The sequence below is a fragment of the Amborella trichopoda genome, chromosome 6 (assembly GCF_054954075.1).
Source record: "Amborella trichopoda isolate Santa Cruz 75 chromosome 6, AtrichopodaSantaCruz75HAP2 v2.0, whole genome shotgun sequence".
Lineage (NCBI taxonomy): Eukaryota > Viridiplantae > Streptophyta > Magnoliopsida > Amborellales > Amborellaceae > Amborella > Amborella trichopoda.
The window spans coordinates 16,778,180-16,803,451 of NC_142341.1; the positions used below are offsets into that span (position 1 = coordinate 16,778,180).

Genomic DNA, 25,272 nt, shown 5'->3' on the forward strand with positions numbered 1-25,272 from the left:
TACCTGTTGTAAGAACAATTGTATCCTTAGCACGGCCTTCAAGAATAAGCAGTCCCCCACAACGGCGACTCCGTCCAGTTGAATTTCTAGGTGCAATCCAACCTATATCACCTGTGTTCAGCCAGCTCTCATCATCCAAGACTTCTCTCGTCGAAGTAGGGTTCTTTAGCAGACAGAGAAAATGTCAAGTAAATAACCAAGTTCACAAAAGTGGCAATCAAATTGAATAAAAGAATATACATCTCTGATTAATATTATGTAGAGGTCTGATATGCCACTCATCTTTAACAAAAGAAACATAGCTTAAAACATGTATTCAAAGCAGTAGTTTATAAGACCTGCAGTTTATAATTCTTTTAATCCTTAAAAGACTTGTACAAAAAAAGGGACAAAATATTACCTTATAATAACCCTTCATTACTTGTGGTCCACGAACTTTAACGATGCCCTTCGACCCATCTGGAAGAGCAACATCAGTTTCTGGGTCTACAACTTTAATCTCTGTATAGGGAAGCGGGGGCCCAACCGTGCCAAGGACCTTCAAAAGTTATACATCTATGAAATGGAATAATTAAAGATACTTTATTCTTTCTCTAATGTTAATAGTAATCATTTGAATAAAAACATAAAAGATCACAGCACAGTACATAATGGAGTAATTATTCCTAAAATAAAAAAAATTATCCCAATCCATACCATGAACAACATGCCACATTAGAGACCACCAGAGCATATACTTCCTGAACATGGAATGCAAGCCATGAAGTTGCCAAAGATCAACCACTTTAGAAAGATGACATTGCCAATATTATTAACAACAAAAAGATGACGAATATGACTAGCCAGCCCAGTGAATTCACATAGGATGGACTGCTCTTCAATTGGAGGGGATGTATAGAACAGTTATCAACATAACACTCCAGCTTCAACTTATGTGAACATATGATTTTCTGCATTTAATTTCTAAGGAGTTAATGAAACGAGCATTTCATAAACATAACCTGAGGTCATTAACTATAAGTACTATAGTGTATTTTTTCAAAATTAAATTCATCCATATAATCAAAATTTACAAGTGTAATTTCCTTTACACAAAATTGGCTCTTAGATTCTGAAAACTCATTCTCTTTACAAGGGATACTAGAGGAGGGGTTCTCGAGATCCCCTTATTTGCAAGCTGGTCCATCCCCTCATCAACTTCTCTTCCTTTGTGGACTATGGAAGTTGTTATGTTGCAGGTAAGGTATAATATTTCTTCAATGATATCGCTACTCCACATTCACCCAAAAAAAGATATTGCTACTTGATGCACCGGGCAGTTTTTCAAGTAGTAAAGAAAGTTCCCATGAGGCTTTTCACCCAATCAATTCATCCTTTGATGACCTCCTTTATAATGATCCACATCCCAAGGTTGTAAGGAGATCCAGGAGGAGAGGCTGACTTTTTGAAGGAAATTATTTTTAGTTTATTGTCATTTTTATAATTTTCTAGTTATTTCTAGTTTTTTAATTGAAGTAAGGGGCAATTAGGGATTTTCATATTTTAATTTCAGTGAAGAAACTTATGAGTTATTTATATAGTGTTTTAACTTAAGTGGAGATAGTTTTGGTTTATTTTTTATAATAATGTAATAAAACGACCTAGGGTGCTAGGGTTTCTAACACCTTTGGGGCGTGAATAATAAAATATGCTGTGAATAGTCCCAGCAAGCCCTATCTAGGTTTTGAGCCACTTTTTGTGCGCTGAAACCAGATCCACTTAAATTTGTTATGTTTCGATTGCTTATTGAACTCTTTTGTTTATTTTCTATATATTTTCCTGCATAAAATTGGTATCAAAGCCTAGGTTTTCTTCAACAACAAAATTGGGAGTCTACAACTAAGTCTAAGATTTGCAGATTTTAAACTAAGTTTTTCCAAATCAGCCAAGAACTTGTTGATTTCCACTAAGTTATGTTGATTATCTGCCTAGTGTTTGCGATTTTAATGAACCTATGGTAGCAAGAAGAGGTCAAGGCAGGGGTATCATATGGATCCACCTCGTAATGAGCGGGATCAGGAGGTAGAGTATATGAGACAACAAGTTCAAGAACTTACAAGGCAGCTTGCAGGCATTGATCGTGGGCGAGATGAAGTTTTGTCCGTCCAAGATGATGTTGAGTACAACCTTTTTTACAATCGTGCTTTGTGGGATGATGAGTCAAGTGAGGAATATGATCAGAGGTATGGGTGGAACTCAAAATCCATAGATCTAAAAGTAGATATTCCTGATTTTGAAGGAAAGTCACAGCCCGATGACTTTATAGACAGGTTAAACATAGTAGAGAGGGTCATTGATTACAAGGATGTGCCACAGAATAAAAAGGTGGAGATTATTGGCATTAAATTAAATAAAGGTGCATTGGTATGGTGGGAACAGCTGCGAGCAAGGCGAGAGAAAATGGAAAGGCCCAAAATTAATATTCGGGAGAGGATGAAAAAGAAATTAAGGGAAAAGTACCCACCTGAAAATTACTTACAGTCTTTCTTTTTTTGAAGCTGTAAACTTATTAACAGTCTTTATATGAAAAAATGCATGTGTTGCACGTAGGAGATAGGTCTGTGGATGATGAGTTTCACCTTTTGACTGCCCCTAGTTATGTGATCGAGTGGGAGGAGCAGTTCATTGCCAAGTATGTGAATGAACTGTGCCAAACAATTCAAGATGTAGTTTTGCAGCGGTATTAGACCCTTGATGAGGTCTATAGCCTTGCTAAGAGCGTTGAAGCTCAGCAGTAACAACCCTCAAACTGGTGTGGTGCAAGTGCGAGTGATGGGGGAAATAGGGTAGCAGCCTGAGGTGGTGATTTTGGAAGAAAAGGTAGCATGACGGGTGCTTGTTCGACATCTAGTACTGCTGGAACGACCAACCAGCAAGTTGCCTTGGACCAAAAACAGGTTGTTTCGGCAGTCGAGTGACCTCAAAGGCCTGCTAGTAGCAACATCAAGTGCTACAAGTGTTCAGGATTGGGCATATCTCATCAGTGCCCAAATCACAAGTTTGTTAAACCTTTCTGAGGAGTTTTATGATGAGGACAAAAAATATTATTCTGAAGTTGATCCCATCTAAGATGAGCTGGTTCATGGAGACGACTCAAAAGTGACTTATAGTGATCGTGTGGAGGCATTGGCGATCCAACGCAGCATGACTACGCCTCGGGGCGTGGAGGAAAATGACTGGTTGCGCACAAACATATTTCATACACGTTGTACTACAAGTGTATAGTAACCATTGATGGAGGCCGTTGAGAAAATATAGTTTCTCAAGAAATGGTTGACAAGCATAAGCTCAAGTTGGAAAACCATCCAAGCCTTATAAAATTGCATGGTTCAAGAAGGTTGTTGACGAAATTCTGTCTAAACGATGTGTTTGTTTCTACAAGTGTTCGAGATTGGGCATGTCAGATCAGTGCCCAAATCAAAAGTTTGTTAAACCTTTCTGAGGAGTTTTATGATGAGGACAAGAAGTATTCTTCTGAAGGAGATCCCATTGAAGATGAGCTGGTTCATGGAGACGACCCAAAAGTGATTTATTGTGATCGTGCAGAGGCATTGGTGATCCAACGTAGCATGACTACGCTTCGAGTCGTGGAGGAAAATGATTGGTTGCGAACAAACATATTTCATACATGTTGTAATGCATATGGGAAAGTGTGTATTAATCATTGATGGAGGGGGTTGAGAAAATATAGTTTCTCAAAAGGTGGTTGACAATTAAGCTCAAGATGGAAAACCATCCAAGCCTTATAAAATTGCATGGTTCAAGAAGGTTACTGACATAATTGTTTCTAAACGATGTCTTGTTTTTTTATTTTTTCTATTGAAAAAAATACAAAGATGAAATATGGGGAGATGTAGTGCCTATGGACACCTGCCATTTGTTGTTAGGGGACCCGATGGAGTTAAGGTGATTCTGGGACCCTATAAGATGGAAAGTGCTTCAAATTCAGAAGAGGGAAGCACTACTCATTTTATCTTTGACAGAGTCTCAAGAGCGATTTGGGTGAGTCAGGTGCGTTGTATGCTATGGCGCAAGTTGAAGAATATCCCATTAGTTCGATTCTTCCTAAGCTAATGCCATTGACGAGGGAGTTCAATCATGTCATACTGGATGATCTTCATGAGGGATTACCTCCGATGGGAGACATCCAACTTCACATCGACCTCATCCCTGGTTCTAGCCTCCCAAATAAAGCAGCCCATAGAATTAGCCCTAAGGAGCATGAGTAGTTACAGAGGCAAGTTTTAGAGTGCGAAATGGGTTTATCATGGAGTGTATGAGCCCATGTGTAGTGCCAACATGGTTGACAACCAAGAAAGATGGTTACTGGTGCATGTGTGTGGATAGTAGGGCAATTAATAAAATTACCATAAAATACCACTTTCCGATGCCGCGCCTAGATAATATTTTGGTAGGGACTACAATTTTCTCTAAAAAAGACTTGAGAAGTGGTTACCATCAAATAAAATCATGCCAGGTGATAAATGGAAGGTAACTTTTAAGACGCGAGAGCGATTGCATGAGTGGTTGGTTATGCCATTCGGGTTATCAAATGGACCTAGCATCTTTATGAGGCTCATGAATCAAGTCTTTAAGCCATATATAGGAAAGTTTATGGTACTATACTTTGATGATACCCTTATATACAACACTAGTGAAAGGCAGCATATGGACCATCTAAGGTTTGTGTTGGAGTTCATATGAGGGGAACAACTATATGCAAATTTGAAGTAGTGTGAATTCATGACTAGCAGTTTACTTCTCTTGGGTTTCGTGGTTTCCGTTGAGGCAATTAAGGTGGATGAGAGCAAGGTGACAGTGATAAGAAAATGGCACACCCCAAATCAGTCCATGACATGTGCAGTTTCCATGAGCCTTTTGACTTAATCAATCCATCCTTTTATGACCCCCTTCATGATAATCCACATCCTAAGGTTGCAAGGAGATTCAGAAGGAGAAGGCCGACTTTTTTAAGGAATTTGTTTTTAGTTTATTGCTGCTTTTACAGTTTTCTAGTTATTTCTAGTGTTTTAATTAAAGCTAGAGGCAATTTAGGGATCTTTTATATTTTAATTTAAGTGAAGCGACTTATAGGGTATTTTTATAATGTTTTAACTAAAGTGGGGGTAGGTTTGGTCTTTTTTTGTCATAATGTAATAAAAGGACCTGGGGTGCTAGGTTTCTAACATTTATGGAATGTGAACAATAAAAACAGGTTGTGAATAGTGCTAAAAAGGTCGATCTAGGATTTGGAGTCACTTTTTTGTACAAGGAAAATCACATGAAATGTTTTGTTGTCAAAGTAAATGTTCCAGCCTCACATAATGGTAAGAATAACCATGATCTAACAGTCTAGCTGAATTTGGAGTCACAATCAAAGAAGTTCAAGGACATAGCTTCATTTGTTTGATAAATATGGTATGGTCAACATGGATAAGTCTATACCCAATTCCTTGCAAAGCTGAAGGAGATAACTTAGTCCATAGATGACCTTTCTCAGTCTACAAACTTTTACCTTATATATAGGGGTCTGAAATCCAAGTGGAGGTACCATGTACACTGTTACCTGAAATTCTCGATGAAGAAATACATTCTTGCAATCCAATTAGTGCAATGACCACCTAAGTTAGCTACTAAAGTCAAAAGAACCCAACGGAGTTCATCTTAGCCACAAGAGCTAAAGGTTCTATAACAAGGGAAGGAAGAGAAACATAAGACAAAGAGGACACAAAAGAATGATAGGAACGGGATAAGGACTCAAGAGACACAAAATTATTAATTGGTTGAGCAATGCAACTATGTCTACCTTTTTGCATGGCAATGGGTAGATCCAAATCATCACATTGAGAATTGATGGGATTACCTGGACCAGACGTAGGTAATTGGCTTGAAGGCAATGTAAGCTATGGTGATCCCCACTTCTTTTTGTTTCCCACAAGTGTAGACTTTTAGTTCTTTCTTTTCAATTTCATAGGATTACTCCTCACTGTTCTCGAGCTCTAGATTCAGGAAACATTGGGGTATGAAGGGGATTGCAAGACCTCTCTTCCACAATATGCCCCCTCTAAACAGAGGTAAAAAAAAAAGGAGTTGACTTAAACTTACATCCATCGAAACAAGTTTCTTCCTGACATTGGATTATAACATTTACAACCCTTTTGAGAGGATGGATAGCTAAGAAAAATACATTTTATGGAATTAGTATCCAAATTTTTATGGTGCAGACCAAGGAAATGAGTGAACCAAACACAAGCAAATACTTTAGGAGGAACGCTAAATAGTGACGATTAGAATGAAGAAATTTACTGGGAGATTTGCAGTCTAAAGCATGAGAAGGAATTTGATCCATAAGATAGGATGTAGTGAGCGCAGCTTCTGACTAGTACTCCTTGGGTATATTCATACTCAAGAGAATGGCATGGCTAATTTCAAGGAGGTGTCCATTCTTTGTTTCAGCAACCCCATTTTGTTGTGGGGGGTATGAGGAAGAATTTTGATGTTCTATTCCATGTTCTTCCAAATCGGACAACAACTCACCTTTGCAAAACTCCTCTTCTTGATCAAAACAACGCACCTTATGGAAGACCTTGAAATAATAGGAGCCCCATTTTTTGTTTTCATAAGATAGATCCATATAAATAGAGAGTAATCCTCCACAAAATAAACAAAATACCAATGGCCAAAAGTAGCAGTAACATGGCAGACCACACAAACTAGAAAGGACAATACCAAAAGTAGTACTTTTATTTATTACTTGGTCAAAAAGAGCTTATACAATGTTTTAAAACTTTGCAGACCTCTCATTGAAGTTGTGACACACTAGTTGAAGCAAACAACTTAGGAAATAAAATTTTCAATAACTAGATAGAGACAAATGACCAAGTTAAAGATGCCATTGCCAAATCCAATCTTGACTAACACTATTGCTAGAGTGAAGAGCTTGTGGAGCACTATTAGGCAAGTCTAGTATGCAAAGAACACCAGCCTCATGACTACTACCAATTGTTTTCCTCGTGTCAAGGTCCTCAATAAACAATGGAAAGGTCACTACAATCTAGACAGACATCAAGTTTGTAGCATAGTTAGGAACATGAAGAATTGATGACAAAGATAATTGAGAGGAAATATATACAGTTTCTTTTCCAGTAATGGAAGAAAAAGATCCATCAACAATCCTAACTTTGTCTCTAGTAGAACAAAGGGAATAAGAAGGGAGATATATCGGTTATATGTTGCAATGCTCCAAAACCAATGATCCGGAATTGTCCAAATGGATAAAGAGAGACATGATTAATAGAAGTAGGATAAGTAAGCAAAAGACGAAGTAGAAGTAGTGGATGGATCATCTAAGTGAACAAAAGGTGTAAGCTCTCAATTTCCTGTTTAGGAACTAATATCATCTCCTTAGGGTAGGTGAGGGTTGAGTTACATCAAGTAGCGCCTGATCTATATTAATAAATGTTGAACTCCCAGTGGATACAATGTTATGTGCATTAAACTGCCTAGGGCAATTGAATTTTGCTAGCTGACCAACTAAATCTGAACAATTTAGTCTATATGACCATTCCACTACAATGATCACGTCTATATGACCATTCCACTACAATGATCACACTCATCTTACTTTTTCTCCTTGATTGGAACCCCCCTTTTCAAATTTCCAAGATCGACCCCTTATTGCTCTTAGGAGGTAATATGGCTGAGTCTAAGCAGAAAGATCCATTACTTGTTTAGCAGCATAGCACTCTTTTTATTTTCTTTACTTTGCATAAAGGAATATATTTGGTTGAGGGATGGAAGATCATCATCATCATCAACGAACCCTTATCCCAATTAGTTTGGGTCGGCTACATGAATCTTGCTCCTTCATTCCTCTCTATCAAGGGCCATGTCCCCAATAAGACCAAAAGTCATCATATTCTTTTCTCACTACTTCTATCCATGTCCTTTTGGACCCTTCCTCTTGCCCTTTTAAAGTCTTCTATTTGAACCAAATCGCAGTTCCTAACAGTTGTTGTATTAGGTCCATGCTGCACATGGCCAGTGATGGAAGCTCATCTCAATTGAATATTTGAAACCAATCTAGCCAAGAACTCACCGCTACGATTTTGTTCTACAAATTTCTAGTAATTGTGCCCATCTTCCTTTAGGCTGGTTTAAAGAGACAGACATGCAAAATATAGAGTAGAAAGAGAAGAAGAAGAATGAAGGAGAATATTTGGAGAGAGAAAGGAAAAGCTTTAAAGAGAGAGAGCCACACTGAGATCAATTTACTCACACATCCTCTCTTATATATATATATATATATATATATATATATATATATATATATATATATATATACACGTACATATATGCTATATTTTACTATTGTACAATGATGAGTCAAAATAGAAATAAATCCCAAGGGACTTAAATTCTATGGAAAGAAGTATATAGTTTAAGGTTCACAAAGCAGCGAGCATGAACTTACATTACAGTCAGGTAGCCTTGCTGCTACTACAGGAGATGACTCTGTCAAACCATAACCATTCTGCAAGTTTATGCCAATGGCCTGCAAAAATAAACGTATAATGAAATACAATGTACAAAATAAATATTCATCAGAATAATTATAGAGCATTCACAAACAGCTAACCTCAAAAAACTTGTCAACATGCAAAGGCATGCTTCCACCACCACTTATACCAGCCTGCAGTACATCAAAAAAATAAAATAAAAAGTTTCACCATTACTTGACAAGATTGCGCATTGATTTCCCTGACTTACTCATGAATGTCAGCTAAAGTATACAAGTTAACCAAGTAGGAAAGTTAAGTAGTGTATCAGACCTTTGAAATTCCAATTGAAGAGTGAATTTTACTGTATACAAGCGTGACGGCTAACAAATGCAAAGGCCACAAAAAAGCTGCCACTGTTCTAGCCCATAGCCAGTCAAAGAAGGAAACCAATGCTGAATGTTGAATATGAACTTGAGATAAGGCCTTTCCCTTCAAAACAAGAACAAATTTTTTTCAATATGCTACATGGAAATGGAAATGATTTTATTAGATGTAGCTGCCCTCGAGAGTGACGAGCAGGAGATATTGACAAAGCATATACTTGAGACTCTGAATGATGAGAAGATTCATGCAACGAAAATAAGATAAAATTTCATAAGCATCGTTTACATACAAACTTCTTCATTCACATTTTTGTTTCCATTATTTTGGTAGTTCAGCAGTAGGAATCAAACTTGCAACCTAGTGTTGAAATCATCAACAACTAATGAATCAAAAGCCCAAGCATTATCCTTAATTCACATTATCAGATATTAGTATAATTGCCACTAGTTTATTAGGCTAAAAAAGAAAACAGAGAGAGAAACAGATTTCAATAAATAGAACTGAAGGTTTTGACTTCCACACCTCATAAATCCTCTTGAACTCCATGAATGTCAAACTGATATTAATTAAAGCATAGGCAACAGTCTTTCTAGCCCTTGAACTGACAGATATTTGCTTCTGGATTCCACTACAGCAAAAGTGCAGCATAAGACATTCACACTTGTACTACACCCGGTAAATCTAATTTTGAAAATTCCAAATGAATCTATATGTGACTATAAAGATATCAACTAAGACAAAAATGGAAAAAAATGCCTAATAAAATAATCAAATATAAAAATTACAAAGATAAGTGTTTCATTTATTATTGCAATCTAACCTGTAAAAACCTACAAATTTCTGATTGGTCTTAATCTACTTCAAAAATTTTATTGAAATAGATAGCATGACTGAGAAAATCATAAATGTCACCTCAAATATAAAGTAAAGAAACATATGGATTCATGTCAAATTCCTAAGAATCAATCATTAAAGATATAATTCATTCTGCATATACAATGAAGATGATGGCTTTGGATTGATGTGGAAAAATCAAAAACACTAGAGTTCGTGAAATATATTACTGAAGAAGGAAAGGTGAAGAATGAGAGAGAAAAGAAGTATGAGCCTCAAAGCATACAAGATATATAAGTTATAAGTAGAAGGGCATATAAGGACAATAATACCTTATATCCAAAAGAACAAAGTAGAACAAAAGCCTTATGTAGTTTACATAAATACTTATAGAATACATTTAGTTTCCTACATGAACATAACATTCAAATGCGAAATATTTGGAAGCGTTGGGTAGCAGATAAGATTTTCCGCTTGAAGGAAAAATATTTGAATTAAGGCAATACAACATTGGAAATGTGCCATTCATAATCTTATACGTTGAAACCAATATCATCAGGCTATATCCTCATCGCCTCAAATCTGGTGGCCATATATTTAGCTGTGGCATGGATCCTATGAGAATCAAGAATTTGGTGTATCATGGTTAATTAACAGCACATAATACTGGATGTGCGAACAACACCAATGTTTAGTTTAAGAGATCATCCGGATAAATTGAGTTGAAGAAAATTGAATCCAAATTGAGATTTACATTATCAATTGATTTGAAACCTAAGTTTGAGAAAGCTGCTCACATTTACAGTGGATTAAATCACCATATGGCTGACAAAGTATTGAATTTGATGGTTTTTCGTGGTCCTTATGGTGATCCAATAACTTTCTAGCTATGGGAGTAAACAAAACAAAAATGTAACAGGAGGTTTCCATCCACGTATGTCCTTTTGCAAGAACGGATGTGAGCCATGGAGCCACAAGCAACAAAAGTCTATCATACTAAAAGACACAAATAACTGCCCCATTAATTCTATTTCATGATCTCATGGCGAGGTTGCTATTCGTAAGAATTCTACCTAATTTTTTCCTGTAAGGGCTTTCTCTTTCAACATTCCAATCAACTTCCTTGATCCTAGGTGTATTTCTCTTGTTATCATTGTAAATGTTAGCATATTCCAATAATCTAATTTTACCGGTCCATTTGCATGGCCCACTATATTGCGATGGACCCATAATATAACAAAGTAGAGGATTGTACTTGCGAAATGCTGATATGACAAGTTCAGATGATCCAGGCACTAACTATCAAAGCTCTGCATAAACGTGCCTCTTTGTTTGTGCATCAAATTTGGGGCACCTAATTTACAACCCAATCAGCAGAGCAAAAAATTGCATAGCACTCAAAACAGCATGACCTTCAATTTCCTGTTCCCCTTCAAAAGCGTACTTAGCTTTCAAAGATAGACAAAACCTTGAATCCTTAACAAAGTCAAGGACAGGCAAAATAGGATAAGTTATGTGAATTGCAAAGAGATCAAATGAGTAAAAACAAAAGTTTTTTAATCAGTATGTTAAGGTGAACGAATTCGATCTAATGCCATCCAATACCAATTTGAAAAGTGGCAGAATAATTGGCTACCGATTATCAATGAATGAGAACATAAATCAAAGTAATATAAAACACAATGTAATCACGATAAGCTCATAATGACTCAAGAAAAAAAAAAAAAAAAAGAAAAACAGAAGGTCGCTTCAAGAAGTTCAACCAATAGTAAACATCGATTCATTTTCCCTCAAAACATACCCGTATAATGTTTCGTATACAAGTGGTACAGAAATCAGGTAGTGGGGCTGATACCGCTGTAAGTCCTCCTAGAAATATTTGTATTGATAACAAGTCACAGACCAATCAAAAGGAGAAACATAAGTATGAGGAACTAAGATATGCAGATATGATAAGGAGACATATATGGATACATAAAGCAGGATAAAATTAGGCAGTTTCCGAAATCAAAGACAGAGAAATGGTGCGAGCATCCTAACTAATATACAAATTATGATACATATATAGTATTGAGCAAAATAGCTAAAGCTTAGCTTCCACAATCAAGCACCTGAGAAAAATTCGTGCATAGATATACTTCAACAAATGAAACATGGTCAACACACCCTTTAATTGAAGAGACGATTAAGGAAAGTTCATGCCCAAATACCAAATGAAACATGGTTAATGCACATATTGATTGAAGAGACTAGTATTTCGGAAATGATTGCAACACTAGCTAATGTAACATAATGAAAATGCACCTTTTTAAATAAGGTTGGGAAAATTTGCTGAATAGTACCTTGAGGTTTTTAACAGTAGTGTAAACTTGCTCGATTCCACAAGTGAATATGAAATACTCAGCCGCTCTCTCATATACATGCCAAGGTGGAAGCATACTCAAGAACCTATCGCCAGGTATCGTAGGAACGATATCCCACAAGTTCTTTATCTAGAGGAGAACAATAATAATGTATCAAGAAGTTAACAACAGGTCATTAAATGAAAAATTCCATCCAGATATAGAGCAACACATGCCATAAATAAAAGAGATGTCAATCAAGGTTCAAGTACAGTTGCCCTTGTGAAGTCCATGAAAGTAACTAGTATCAAGATGATATTTAATGCCAAATTAAACAACTAGAACTGCAAAGTGCATACCATATAAGCAGGAAAATTGATCACTAGAGAGTCTAGAATAGGCAGTAACCAAAAGTATTCCAAAGCCTTGAAATTACAAGGAGGATGCTCAAATTCCAAGAATTAGAGTGAGAAATCATTGCTGGATTGAGAACTGAAATGATTAGAATATGCAGGTGGGATTCAACATCTAACAATGATAAAGAAGATGGCAAGAACCAGCCACATTTGGTGTTCAGTGCAGAATAATTTATTGAAGAAAGGAGGATGGGCCACCCATGCGTTAGATACAAGGCATGGCCATTCATGCATGTTACGAGAAAATTACTCGCTGCTATTTCACCTGCATCTGAAAGAGAAGTTGATCAACTACAAACACGTAGGAAGTTTGTGGGTAGTTTGTGGCCTTCAAATGTATTCACAGTTGGTTTTTCCTTTTATCTTCTCGTATGTACTCAGGATTTGAACCAGTCAAAATTGATTATGATAAAAAACTATTTTCATTTTTGTAATCCTTGCTACGCATGCACACTTGCATTTATGACGTGAATTCTTTATTCTCATGATTATTAATAGCTGGTGCTGGACCTAGTAATTGTATAAGGAGTGGGCCGCAGGGATTGACCAATATACATCATGTTTATCATGCTTACCTCATACTGCTGGGGATACTGTGGTTAACAGCTTTCAATGGTCGACCCTTGATGCAATTTGGTTCCTTGAAGAGGCATAGGTGAATACCTCACCATGAGTCTGGGACTCAATGGCAAAATGTGTGCTACTCACTCGAGCGGACAGATGTGACCTTGGGCTATAGTGGGGGACCACTATCCTAAATAGCATGGCAAAGTGGGTATGTGCAGTCACCAATTCCTGACGCTATGGTTACAAGCTTAGGACCCTAGGTCTGGGTGTCTAGCAGAAAGGATGAACTACTACGTCAATTCAATGCATTAAGCTCACAGATTGCATCGTGCAAGAAAGGTGGGAGTTGGGTAATGGTGAGCCTCGTCTGTTGGGATTCACTAGATTGAGACTAGAGCAGACATGATGCCATCTGTTTTATGGATAATGTCCATGGTCTGAAAACTGGCATGAGTAATATGTCTTTATAGTAGGAAGGAACACACATGTCGGTCCATCTATTTGGGATTAAATTGAGACCATATCAGACATGACACCATTGGCTTGGATGGATAACATGGATGCTCTGAAAACAAGCATGTGTTACATGTCCTTATAGTGTGAAAGAATATGCATGTTGGTCCATCTAAGCCCTAGAGTTTTTACAATGGTTTGCAGAAACTGTCAAGTTAGTTATATCCATATTGAAAACCTAACATGTTTCAAAAACATGGTTTAATACAAAAAGGTATTTGGTAATTTACCATAGTGCCAAATTAGTATAGAATTTCTACGAATTATTTTCTCCAACTATCGCTATTGTTGTGGAATTTTATTTTCACAGTTCCTTGATATACAGGGAAGTTTGGTGTTTAGTTGTTCTAGCGTTTCTAGGGACTATTGTTGGGTATGGTGTGTTTTTCTGAGTTAGCTCAGGAAGCTGTGTAAATAATGTTTGGGGGGAAAGATCAGATTGTGAGATAAACTTATGCATTTAGGAACATCCTTATGTTTTGTGGGATTGCTAAGGGTAGGGGCGAGGTACAATCGTAGGACGACAGCTGCAGGCTGCCATGATATTATATAGTGAATCTAACAAGATCTTGCAACTGATGTTGGACCTTGATTGAGCAAGACTTAAGACATCAGATGGAGACTTATTTTCAGGTAGGTCTATCTTTTCTCAAGAGACCAGGGGCACTTCGGTCCTTATGTTTACGCTCTGATGTGAGTTAGAGACATCAGAAAGAGGAAAAAGGAGGTGAGCCAAACCCCAACTGCTACATTTGCAGATCTGAAATAAGACCAAAACCCACGCTCTTCACGCACAAGTCCAAATTCTCACGAATACAAACTTGAACATCATCAATCCAGCTATTTACTTTGAAGTTCTTTAGCTTGCTGGCTTTCTATTTACACAGTTCAAAATCACATTCACTACATATAGTAAATGGTTAGTTGGTTACTAGTACCAAAACAAGCCCTAGGGCTCATGTGCCAAACCCCAGTTGGTAGAAGACAATAATTCTTTTATCTGTGGATTCGAAATTGGATTTAAACAAGTAGACAATAAAAATTAAAAGAGAATGTTGTGATCTGTTAGGCACTCCATTTGTATAGTTCTTTTCTATTTTCATATTCAAATCCTGAGAATTAGATAAGCTTGTAATTTGATTGTCTTCATGAATTTAAAGCGGGATTGTATTAAGATCAATTAATATAGTTTTGAATCTAAGCCTTACATGTAAAAATGCAGCAATAATAATTGATAATGGTTTCAGATTTTCACCATGAAACATAAGTTGCTGGAATTTATCTCTATGTATTTTTTAAATTTTGTAATATGAGATCATGACTTTTTGAAAAGATTGCGCACTGAGGAGAATTCAAAGGTATGAAAATAATTTTGTATAAATCACAGAATGTTAAATTTTACATTTCATCTGCACTGGCATAGTGAGACTCAGATTTATAAGAGATCTATCACCTTAGTTTTTTTTTCTCAGGACTCTCATTCAAATATTGACATATGAATGAGAAAATGTGATCTTGAAATCTAAAATTAAAACAATAAAAAGACTATATTGTCAATCTTGTAAAGTCATATTGTTGGGTAAAAATAATATATTGTCGATATTGTAAAGTCATAATGTTGGGTAAACTGCACGATATAAAATTAACCATGCACACTACATGGTGCTCTCCATCAGCAAAGAGCATTCATATTATTAGTGCACAATGATGGAGTTGAAGAAATCGATTGGGCTCCCTCTCAAGATGGATACTTCTCTCTCAAGAATACCCACGAGATGATCGGAGAGCATGAAAATTGAAATGAGCACTAAAAACATCGATGGAAAAGACTGATCTACCCTAATGCCTCCTAGTGTACTTGGCTAATATACACGAAGAGAGACTACTCACAAATGACATACTCCAAAGATGGGACCTCTTGGAAAACATATGCTATTTATACCAAATTGAAAGAGAGATCTATGACCAGTTGTTCAGCTCATGTAGTTTCGCCCACCACCTTTGGTAAACCATGGTGTGCAAAATGTAACAAGGTCAATATAGAGCCTAATAGCACATTGGTTCCAAAATAAACTCTCAATCAAAGTTTTTGACAAATTATGGAAGGTCTATCTCCCTACCACAATGTGGGAATGAAAGAGATCCATAATCAATCAATCCATCAAAGCATACCAGTGAAAGAAGTTACATGAAAAATCTGTGGTGGCATCCCTGATTCCCACATATCTTCTTGGAGGAATGATCTTAAGCTTCTTATTTACAAGAGATGGGATTTGTGCTCCTCACACTGAGAGCTATAATTGTGTATTTTGGTAGGCTGTAGTGTGGACAATTGTATGTTGTGAGTTAGTGGAGAGCACTATATGTTTTAATCTGATCTGGTACATTTCCTTTTTCCCTAGTTCACACATTAATAAAACGAGTGGGTGCCCCCTAGCAAACATAGAGGGGGGAAAAAAAAAGAAAAGCATGCATAACGAGTACTTGTACCTGCATGTATATATGTTCTCAAACTTTATCAGGATTCTTACAAGATCAGACAGAGAAATTCTAGGAAAGGAACAGCTGGATCCTCTAGCTTTGTATTCTAAGGTGTATGAAAGTAACCCAGTTAACCCTAGAATTTGTCAATTTACCTCTGTCGAATATCTAAACAAAATTATTTGAGAATGTAGCATATCTGGAGTGATCAAATGTGGAAGCAGTGAGATGAATCAGTTCTGTATTAGAGCAGATGTAATCTAATTATGCATAATGTCTATTAAGAGATTCTGAGCTATTGAAGATATGTGACTAACTTATGGAGCTTGATTTCCTTGAGAGTTCCACTAAATCGCTAGAAGTTCTGGGCAGCAGGCCATGAATGTGTTTATGAGCAAGACAATAGGCCGTTGAATGTTGGACAATATAAAAATACTATTGGAACCATAGACCATTAGACATCTCCTTTGCTCTGTACTATGGATGCCAATGAGGCCACAAACACCCTAATTGGAGAGAAATTATGCACAAGGACTAATCCATTACTCATCCCAAGAGTTTTATCAATTGTATACTTAGCATAAAGGATAATTTTACAAAAGGATTAATCTCTCTTAATCAATTTACTAGATTTTCTTTTTTTTTTTGCCCTTCTGCTAGGCAATTGACTAGTTTCACATCTAGAGTATGAGCATCTGCAGTAAAGGATGTAACAGTGTCTGATAAAAGGTTACAAAACGGTACTATTTTGAAAGAAAGATTATAAAATAAGCATCACTCAAACCTGATGCAAGAGATTTTGATGTGTAAGCATGACACCTTTTGGAACGCCCGTTGTTCCACTAGTATAAACAAGGGTTGCAATATCTTTTGGGTTAATAGCTACATATCCATGAGAGTGACCTGCAAAAAAACAGGGAATCATAGAAGTTTAGCTACTCTAACAATTCTAATGCAATAGAAGAGGTTCAAAGACAAACAATTCAAGGAGAATGCCATCCCGACATTCAACTTCACATCCATTGAATAGACAATAAGCAATTTTGATGAGTATAATTACTGAGAAGAACTTAACAGAAATATTCACCATTCAACAACATAGTACGAGTATAATTACTGAGAACTTACAAGAAATATTCACCATTCAACAACATAGTACAGAATATAGGATAAATTTATTAATCCCTACTGATATGATATATTTAATGAAAAAGGCAAGGATCTTACTTTCAATAATTATGGATCGCAACTACAAATATCCTTCAACTGAAGGAAGCTTACATTTGAGTAGAAGTCCCACACCCAATTGAATGCTCCAAGGCAAATGCATTGCAATTCCTCAGAGAAAACATCTATTCGCACATCACAACTCCCACTCCCAATATTCATGCGGTAGGCCATACATCTCTTAGTTCTCAATAGGTGAAGTCATAAATTCCTAGAGGGAAAATATAAAGGAGGAATATTTGTTGCATCACAATTCTAGAGCATCAGTTGGATATGAGGGATAGTGCCAATATATATGTAGATCCCTAGTTAATGACTTAGAAAGCAAATCTAGAAACTTTTACTTTGAAGTAATGACTGTAAAATTCATGACACAATCAATGAATCTCTCTGATGATATTGCAATCCACCTCGATGGGTTTGGCCAAGTCATGGAAGAAAGTTTAATGGCTATATTGATGGCACTGATGTTGTTTCCATGAGAAGTCCATTTTGTATTACTAGAATTATCAGATCTGCTAAATGAGCTCTGTAGAGGCCGCTTTTATGGCAATGAGTACATTGCATTGGAAATGGATATCATGTCATATGTTATGTCTTTTCTTGGGCCTGGATGTCTAACTGGCAAGACACAGACAATAGTAATGATCTCTTTCAAACTTATCCAGCTCAGTTACAATTTCAAATATGCAACCAGTTTGGATCTGCAATCTGCTTCTGCACTTGATCTGGATACAAATGACTATTTCTTACCCCTCCAAGTTACAAGATTACCTCCAACCAGAGTACAGTAACCTGATGTAGATCTAATCAGCATCTAAGCGAGGGGCAACCAATAAAGGTAGCAGAGTTGAGCAATAACCTTCAGCTTGCAAGTGGCCATGATTTGTAAATTGCAGTCCTCTACCTGGTGATTATTTCAGATATCTACGAACTCTTACAGGCCTCAATATGAATATTTGTGGAGCATGTAAGAACTGATGGAACTGAGTTCTTCAATTTACGAGGATCTACCAGTTCCCAAGTACCATTCTCGATTAATGCTTCACCTCCTTGGACATAGCCTCATTCTTCTTTGGATGAACTAAAGCTTCTGTAACACTAGAAGGAATAGTAATCGAAAACAAAGATAAGAAACAAAATTGTTAATTAGGCATGCAATACAACTTGGTCAACACTTTTTTACAACAATGGGCAGATCCAAGTCATCACACAAAGAATTGTTTGGATCAAAGGTATGTAATTGGCTTTGAAGCCTCTCAGCTTTGGTGGGCTCTACTTCTTTTTGTTGTTGTCAAGCATAGACTATCAATTTTTTCCTTTTTCAACATCATAAGATTGCCCTCCACTGTCCTTCTCAGCTCTAGAATCAGGAAAAATAGGAATAGGAAGAGAATCATAAGACCTCTCTTCCACACTATGCTCCCCCTAAAGAGAGGTAGGAAAGAAGGACTCGACTCAAAGAAGGTGACATCCATTAAAAAAACCTTCTTCTCTGAGATTGGATCATAACAACTATAACCTTTTTGAGAGAATGAACAAATGCTAAAAATACATTTTACAGACTTGGGAATCCAACATTGTATGGTACAAACAAAGGACATGACCGAAGCAAACACAACTGAATACTTTAGGAGGAACACTAAAATGGACGATCATGGTGGACAAGTTTATATGAAGATTTGTAGCCTAGACTATGAGACAACATACAATTGGGAAGATAAGATGGAATGAGCACAACTTCGGACTAGAATTTCTTGGTAACATTCATTCTCAAGAGAAGAGCATGACCAACCTCCAAAAGATGTATCTTCTTCCTTTCAGCCACCACGTTGTCATGGTGTGTATGAGCAAGAATATTTATGTTCTATTCCTGTTCTTCCAAATAGGATAGCAGCTCACCATCACAGTACTTTCGACCTCGATCAGATCTAAACAGCTTGGTTTTATTTTCAAATAGAGTGTGAATGAAAGACCATGAAGATATTAGGAATTTAATCTTCGGTCCAAATAAGGGAGATCAAGGTACATTAAGAGTAATCAACCACAAAATAAACAAAATATCAATAGCGGCAAATAGATGTAATAGGACAGGGACCCCACATATCAGAATTGACAATAGTAAAAGGATCAATGCTTTTGTTATTACTATGTAAAAAAGAGTCACCAAAATGTTTTGACACACCTCACATTGAAATTCTCACATACTAGTAGAAATGAAAAACTCAAGAAACAAAGCTTTCAAGGACCGAAAGGACAAATGAACAAGTCAAAAGATGGCACAAACAAATCCAATCATTATTAGCACTTGTGCTAGACTGGATACTTGAGAAGTAGTAGTACGCAAATCTAGTACTATCTAGAGACTACTAGCTTCATCACCACTACCAAATGTCTTCCTCATATTGAGGTACTAAAAACACAGTGGAAAGGAAAAGAGATCACACTAAAATTTAGATTTTAAGTAATGCTACCAACAAACATTAAGTACATAGCAAAGCTGGGAACATGAAGAACTAATGACAACGACAAATGAGGAGAAATATTTACAGTTCCTTTTCTAGCGATAGAAGAGAATGACCAATCAATAATCTTAACTTTGACTTTATTGGTATAAAGGGAATACGAGGAATACAAGGAAGACATACCGGTCATATGATCTAAGGCTCCAAAATTAATAAATCAAGAATGTCCAGATGGATAAAGAGAGACATGATGAGCATAAGCATGAATACCTAAGTGAGTAAAAGATAAAGTACAAGTACTGATGAGCCATCTAATTGGGCAAACAGCCGGCGAAGGCTCAATCTCATCTTTAAGAACTAATATCATCTAATTCATAGCAGAAGGTGGAAGTTGGGCAGCATTCGGCAATGGTTCATCAATACTACCAATTGTTGGACTTCCAGTGGAGGAAGCATTAAAATGTCCAGGAAAAATAAATTTGGCTGGCCTACCAACTAGATCCTAGCAAGTTTCTTCAGCATGGTCATTTCTTCTACAATGACCATATATCAACCTAATTGTATCTCCTTTACTTGGACCCCTTTTCCAAATTTCTGATATCCACACTTCTACAAATGAACATTCTAGCAGATTGTGATATGTCCCATCAAGTTTGACAACTGTAATCTGCAATCCAGGATTTTCTCCATGAATACCCATATGAGAAATTACACTTGGAGTGCTAGAGATGGTAGAAGAGTTGTTGGAATGTCTACTATAAGACATGCCAACGAGAACACAACTCATACACACCAAAAAACCACATTGATGAAGCAACTCAAATCAACATCCCATAGGCATCCGAGAACATCCATAAAAGAAATCCCGAGAATAAATGATGTGGGAAACTCGAAGAAACAAATTACATGAATCTCCCCATAGGGACCTGTGAACCTCTCTTTTATTCAACACTTTAATTACAAATTTAATAATGCCCCTAACCACAAATAAAATGACTAAAACAATCCTAACTTAAAAGTCGTAATGACAATTTTATCTCTAATAAACAAATTATTCCATACACACTCCAAGTACTTTTCTACACAACTCCTAAAGATCCTAGAAATATAAAAATCCCTTAAAATCGTAAAATTAAAATTAAAATATACATCTCTTGAAATTGAATAAAAAAAAAAAAAAAGAATAATTTTGGTCCTACATCAATCTCCCTTGGTTGGAAAAAACTTGTCCTTAAAGTTTTGAAGCAGGCTAAGATGAATCCAACATCAAAACCACATTCTTCCACCTTGTTCTTTGTTGGCTCAATAACTATTCATGGTAAGAATAAATCCTCGAGAAACAAATGTTTGTATTTATTGTAAGGAATTAATATAAACTTACCAAATTCGACAATCCCTAAAATTGCTTTGAATGTTGAGTAGGAAACCTCAAACCCAATTTTCTGACATTTAAAAGATTTCTCGACATCTCTTTCAGTACTCTCTAAATCCAAGGCCACAAATAGTGGTTTATGAGTCAACCACACGACCCCTACACTACTCTAATTCCAATACGCTGAATCTCTTGAATGCTCAATCTTTATAATAACCTTTAGATCTTCAAAGGTTATGATTTTGATCAATCCCCCTGCTGCCTTCCCTCCATTTTCTTCATGAGCAAAGACCCTCTTCCTAAATATCTTCATCTTCATCTTGATCCTTATCATAGATCAGATGCCCTAAGAGATCTTATTGTTCATTTGAGCATGTCTCCAAGATTGGTGGCAAATCCCAATCTAGAACTAGCTGATTTTGGATACAACCTATGTCAAAATCAAGAAACTCCTTCAAATTGAAAACCTGGAGTGATGTCAAAATCAAGAATGTCCCCCATGTCTAAGTCTTCTATAACTGTCCTCTTCACTCAACTCTTCATGTGTACCACGATAGTGAAAAGCATTAAATTCAACACTTTCATGGGCAGAAAGATCACCCTCTTGCCCATGAGTGATCTCTGTGAGCTGTTGTGCAAGCTGCTGAATTTACCTTCAAAGGGCCTTCAATTGCCTCATCTTTGGGATCAGGAAGTAGGGCTAAAAATGCCTCCCCTTCCATGGCCTCTTCTCGCTACCATGGGCTCGCCAAAATCACAAACTCTAGGCAAAGAATCGACAACACATTGGTGAACCAGCCAGATCTAGGCTGAATTTGGAAGAACCTGATGGAAAATCAGTAAACCCTAGACTCCAAGCCTTGTTGTTGAAGAAACCTGAGCTCTAATAACAAATTGATATAGGAATATTGAAGGCAAACAGAATTCAACACCAATGATAGAGGCCAAACACAACAGCTAGTGGAAGAACCCTAGGGTTTCTACTTAAAACCCTACTAAGGGCTTCAAAAGCCTGGAACTTTTCTTTATGTTTCTCTGAAACAAATCACGTGAATCTCTCCATAGGGATCTACGCACTTCTCTTTTATTCAATATTTTAATTATAAAGTCAATAATTCTCCTAAGAAAAAATAAAATCGCTAAAACAATCCTAACTTAAAATAAAACTTACAATGACAATTTCACCCTTCACAAAACAAAATATTCTACAAACACTCTTAAGTACGTTTTTAAACAGGTCCTAAAAATTCTAAAAATATAAAAAACCCAAGAATTCCATAAAACATTAAAGACCCTAAAATTAATATTAAAATCTATATCCTTTGAAAATCATCATCATCATCATCATCATCCGAGCCTTATTCCAACTATTTAGGGTCGGCTACACGAATCTTGTTCCGCCATATTGCTCTATCAAGGGCTATGCCATCAATCAGATTATAAGTCCTATGAAATTAATTAAAAAGTTAAAATTAGAATAACTGTCTTGCAATCAATAAATGAGTCTCACAACTAAAAAACAAGGGGACGACATGTTTAAGTGGTGCAACAACTGATTATGAAGCCACCGAATCATCTCAACCAGATCTAGGACTCTAACCCAACATCAAAACTTGGGGAAAAAATAGAAAGTAACTATGCAATCAAGGCTTTACATATGGTACTTATTTTTAGACTTAGGGTTTCTAACCAAATAGCTAATGAAGATACTTGTGCAATCAGATCACATCATTAGGGTTTCAAAAACCTATGCCCAAGTCTGTTGACCTGATACCAAGTTAAAAATGCAGAAACAAGGACAAAGGAGAAAGTATAGAGAGAGAGGAGAAGAGATTTAGAGATACAAGAGTGAGAGCTGTGTTGTGCAGAGAGAAGGTGTCGCACATTAGTTCCTACATCACCCAAATACCCCTCCCAATCTTATTCATAATGACAAACTATAGAAGGTAGAAAAATGGCCTTAAGTATGGGAACAGGATGAGCAAGTCCTCAAGGACTTAAATACAAAAAAAATAACAATAGGCTTTGACGTTCAACAGGTTTTACTTATCACATCGAAAAAGTTTTACTTGTCAGAAAAATGGGAGGTTCTGTAGTAAATGATGACAGGCTTGGTTGCTAGTAGTCCTACTCTCAACCCTTCAGTTTTAGGTTTGAGAAACAAAAATTCTCATAGCAAGAAAAAAAATCAGCCAAGTAGAAAAAACTATAGACAGTATAACCATTCAAACTTTAGTTACTTTCCCTAGATAAAGTCTGTGATGCGATATAGAAAAATGCGAGCTGTCACCTTTGTAGGAAGCGAGCAAACCACGACTTTTTTGTCCCAAATTGATGATCTCCTTGTAACTGTAAAGTTGCATTCCATCCATTAATTGACTATCACAACTAGATTTTTCACCCCACAATAGGACAACAAATCTCATCATTGCCCTTGAACTAAGAGTTCTTGCAATCTTGTTGAACAAATCTGGGTTGTCAACAATAAGTGCAACACTGCAAATATAAAACAAGAGAAAAGGAGAAGCATCAGTAAAATAGCTTTAATCCACTTCTATAGAAGAAAAATCAAATCACATAAACAAAATAACATATTGCCCTGTTATGCAGAGTCCTGCAAAATTGAGTATATCTGGGAAGGAAACAATCATAGTAGAGCTACAGAAAACCAGCTTCTATACAAATGAAGGGAACATTTATTAAAATTTGGACAATGGCTCCCAATCTCTAACACTCACAAGAATAACAAGGGCATAGAGATTTATTCTTTAGACTGACTTCTATTTGATCTATGTTACATGTCTGCAAGTGAAATACCCGATAATACTGATTACACATTCTACAAGTTGAAAATGACTTTGATAATCATGGAAAAGCCACTACTGTTAAGCTCTCAATCATCTTTGACTAACTTTTACTCCTTGGGCTGACACTATATGTCCCAAAAGGCATGTCAAATAAAGAAAACCTTAAATCTAATGAGTGATAGATAGAGAAAATCCAAGTATGTTCCAAAGGATGGAGCATAAATGCTTTTGCTTCATTACACATGCAAGGCTTTCTCATATGGGATATACACACTGTGCGATACAAAATAACCATCATCCACTATGTTAGATGTGATTGCAAGGCTGCTTTTAGGTTAATGGCAGAAATTCAAAGTATCATCATAAATGAAATAGATAAAAATACAATAAGGGACAATCCTGTCCATGTTGATCCATTAGAAACATACATAAAAGATGAACAAAACTTAAAGAGAATTTCAATTCCTTGTTCAAAGAACTACAAAATAGAAGGGCGGATACAGAAACAAAACCAGAAAACTAACCTCTCAGAGTGGGTATATATTTGTAACAACTCTTCCACAGATGACCTTGATCCTCGAACCACATTTATTGCACCAGTTGCCATAGTGCCTACAAGATAAGCCATGCACATGCACCAATACTCATACAGTCGCCAATTAACAAAGTAAGGTATAATGTGGATAGATTTGATAATAATGTAGTGCAGAATGTAAGAATTTAATGTGAGTGTTTATAACATCAAAATAATCCAAGAAAATACATTAGTAATAATTAAAAAATATCACAACCAACTTACAAGTGCATTAGGGAACCTGCAGCCTTTATTATACTAAACTAAAAAATAAGAGATAAAGAGATGCATGGTGAAGCTATTTGTATAAAAATGTATCTTAATTTCCCTTCACAAGTGCATAGTTCTTCCATCAAACAACAATCAAAAGGCATTAAATAACAAGAAGGAGATGATTCCAAATTTCATCTTTAAACATCATAGCAGTATTCACAAGAAAATGCACTAAAAAAGGTCAATCCAGAAAGGATACATGCTGAAGTTATTTGAATGAAAATTATATGACATGTACCTGTAAATGACAAATATAACACCTATGGAAGAACATCATATCATTCTATAAATTTATTCGCATGTTTGAAAGTTGGAAGGATAAGTGTATATCTTCTGATGTATCATAAAGGAACCTGTGGAAATAAAAATGGTAGTAATTGTCGTATATACATCCATTTCTTGTAATCCTTAAACGCTAACAGGAAACCAATACCACCAAATGATTCATGGCTCATCATTATAGCCTTGAAAGTATCA

The 25,272-nt window shown here is 36.3% G+C and overlaps 1 protein-coding gene across 3 annotated transcripts in view; it reads right to left on the minus strand.

Moving 5' to 3' along the window:
• Positions 1–25,272, minus strand: part of LOC18425966 (long-chain-fatty-acid--[acyl-carrier-protein] ligase AEE15, chloroplastic) — a 70,812-nt gene that overhangs the window by 16,232 nt on the left and 29,308 nt on the right. For 2 of the 3 annotated variants that reach the window (XM_020662253.2, XM_088869842.1), the window contains 9 exons: positions 24,473–24,560; positions 23,432–23,637; positions 16,862–16,980; positions 12,101–12,250; positions 8,871–9,029; positions 8,678–8,731; positions 8,513–8,593; positions 401–538; positions 4–163 (listed from right to left, as the gene is read on the minus strand). In XM_020662253.2, coding sequence (XP_020517912.1) covers positions 4–163; positions 401–538; positions 8,513–8,593; positions 8,678–8,731; positions 8,871–9,029; positions 12,101–12,250; positions 16,862–16,980; positions 23,432–23,637; positions 24,473–24,560 — 1,155 coding nt within the window. Of the gene's footprint in view, positions 1–3; positions 164–400; positions 539–8,512; positions 8,594–8,677; positions 8,732–8,870; positions 9,030–9,446; positions 9,553–11,559; positions 11,628–12,100; positions 12,251–16,861; positions 16,981–23,431; positions 23,638–24,472; positions 24,561–25,272 lie in introns of all 3 variants that reach the window. The other variant, XM_011622046.3, reaches the window with a different exon arrangement.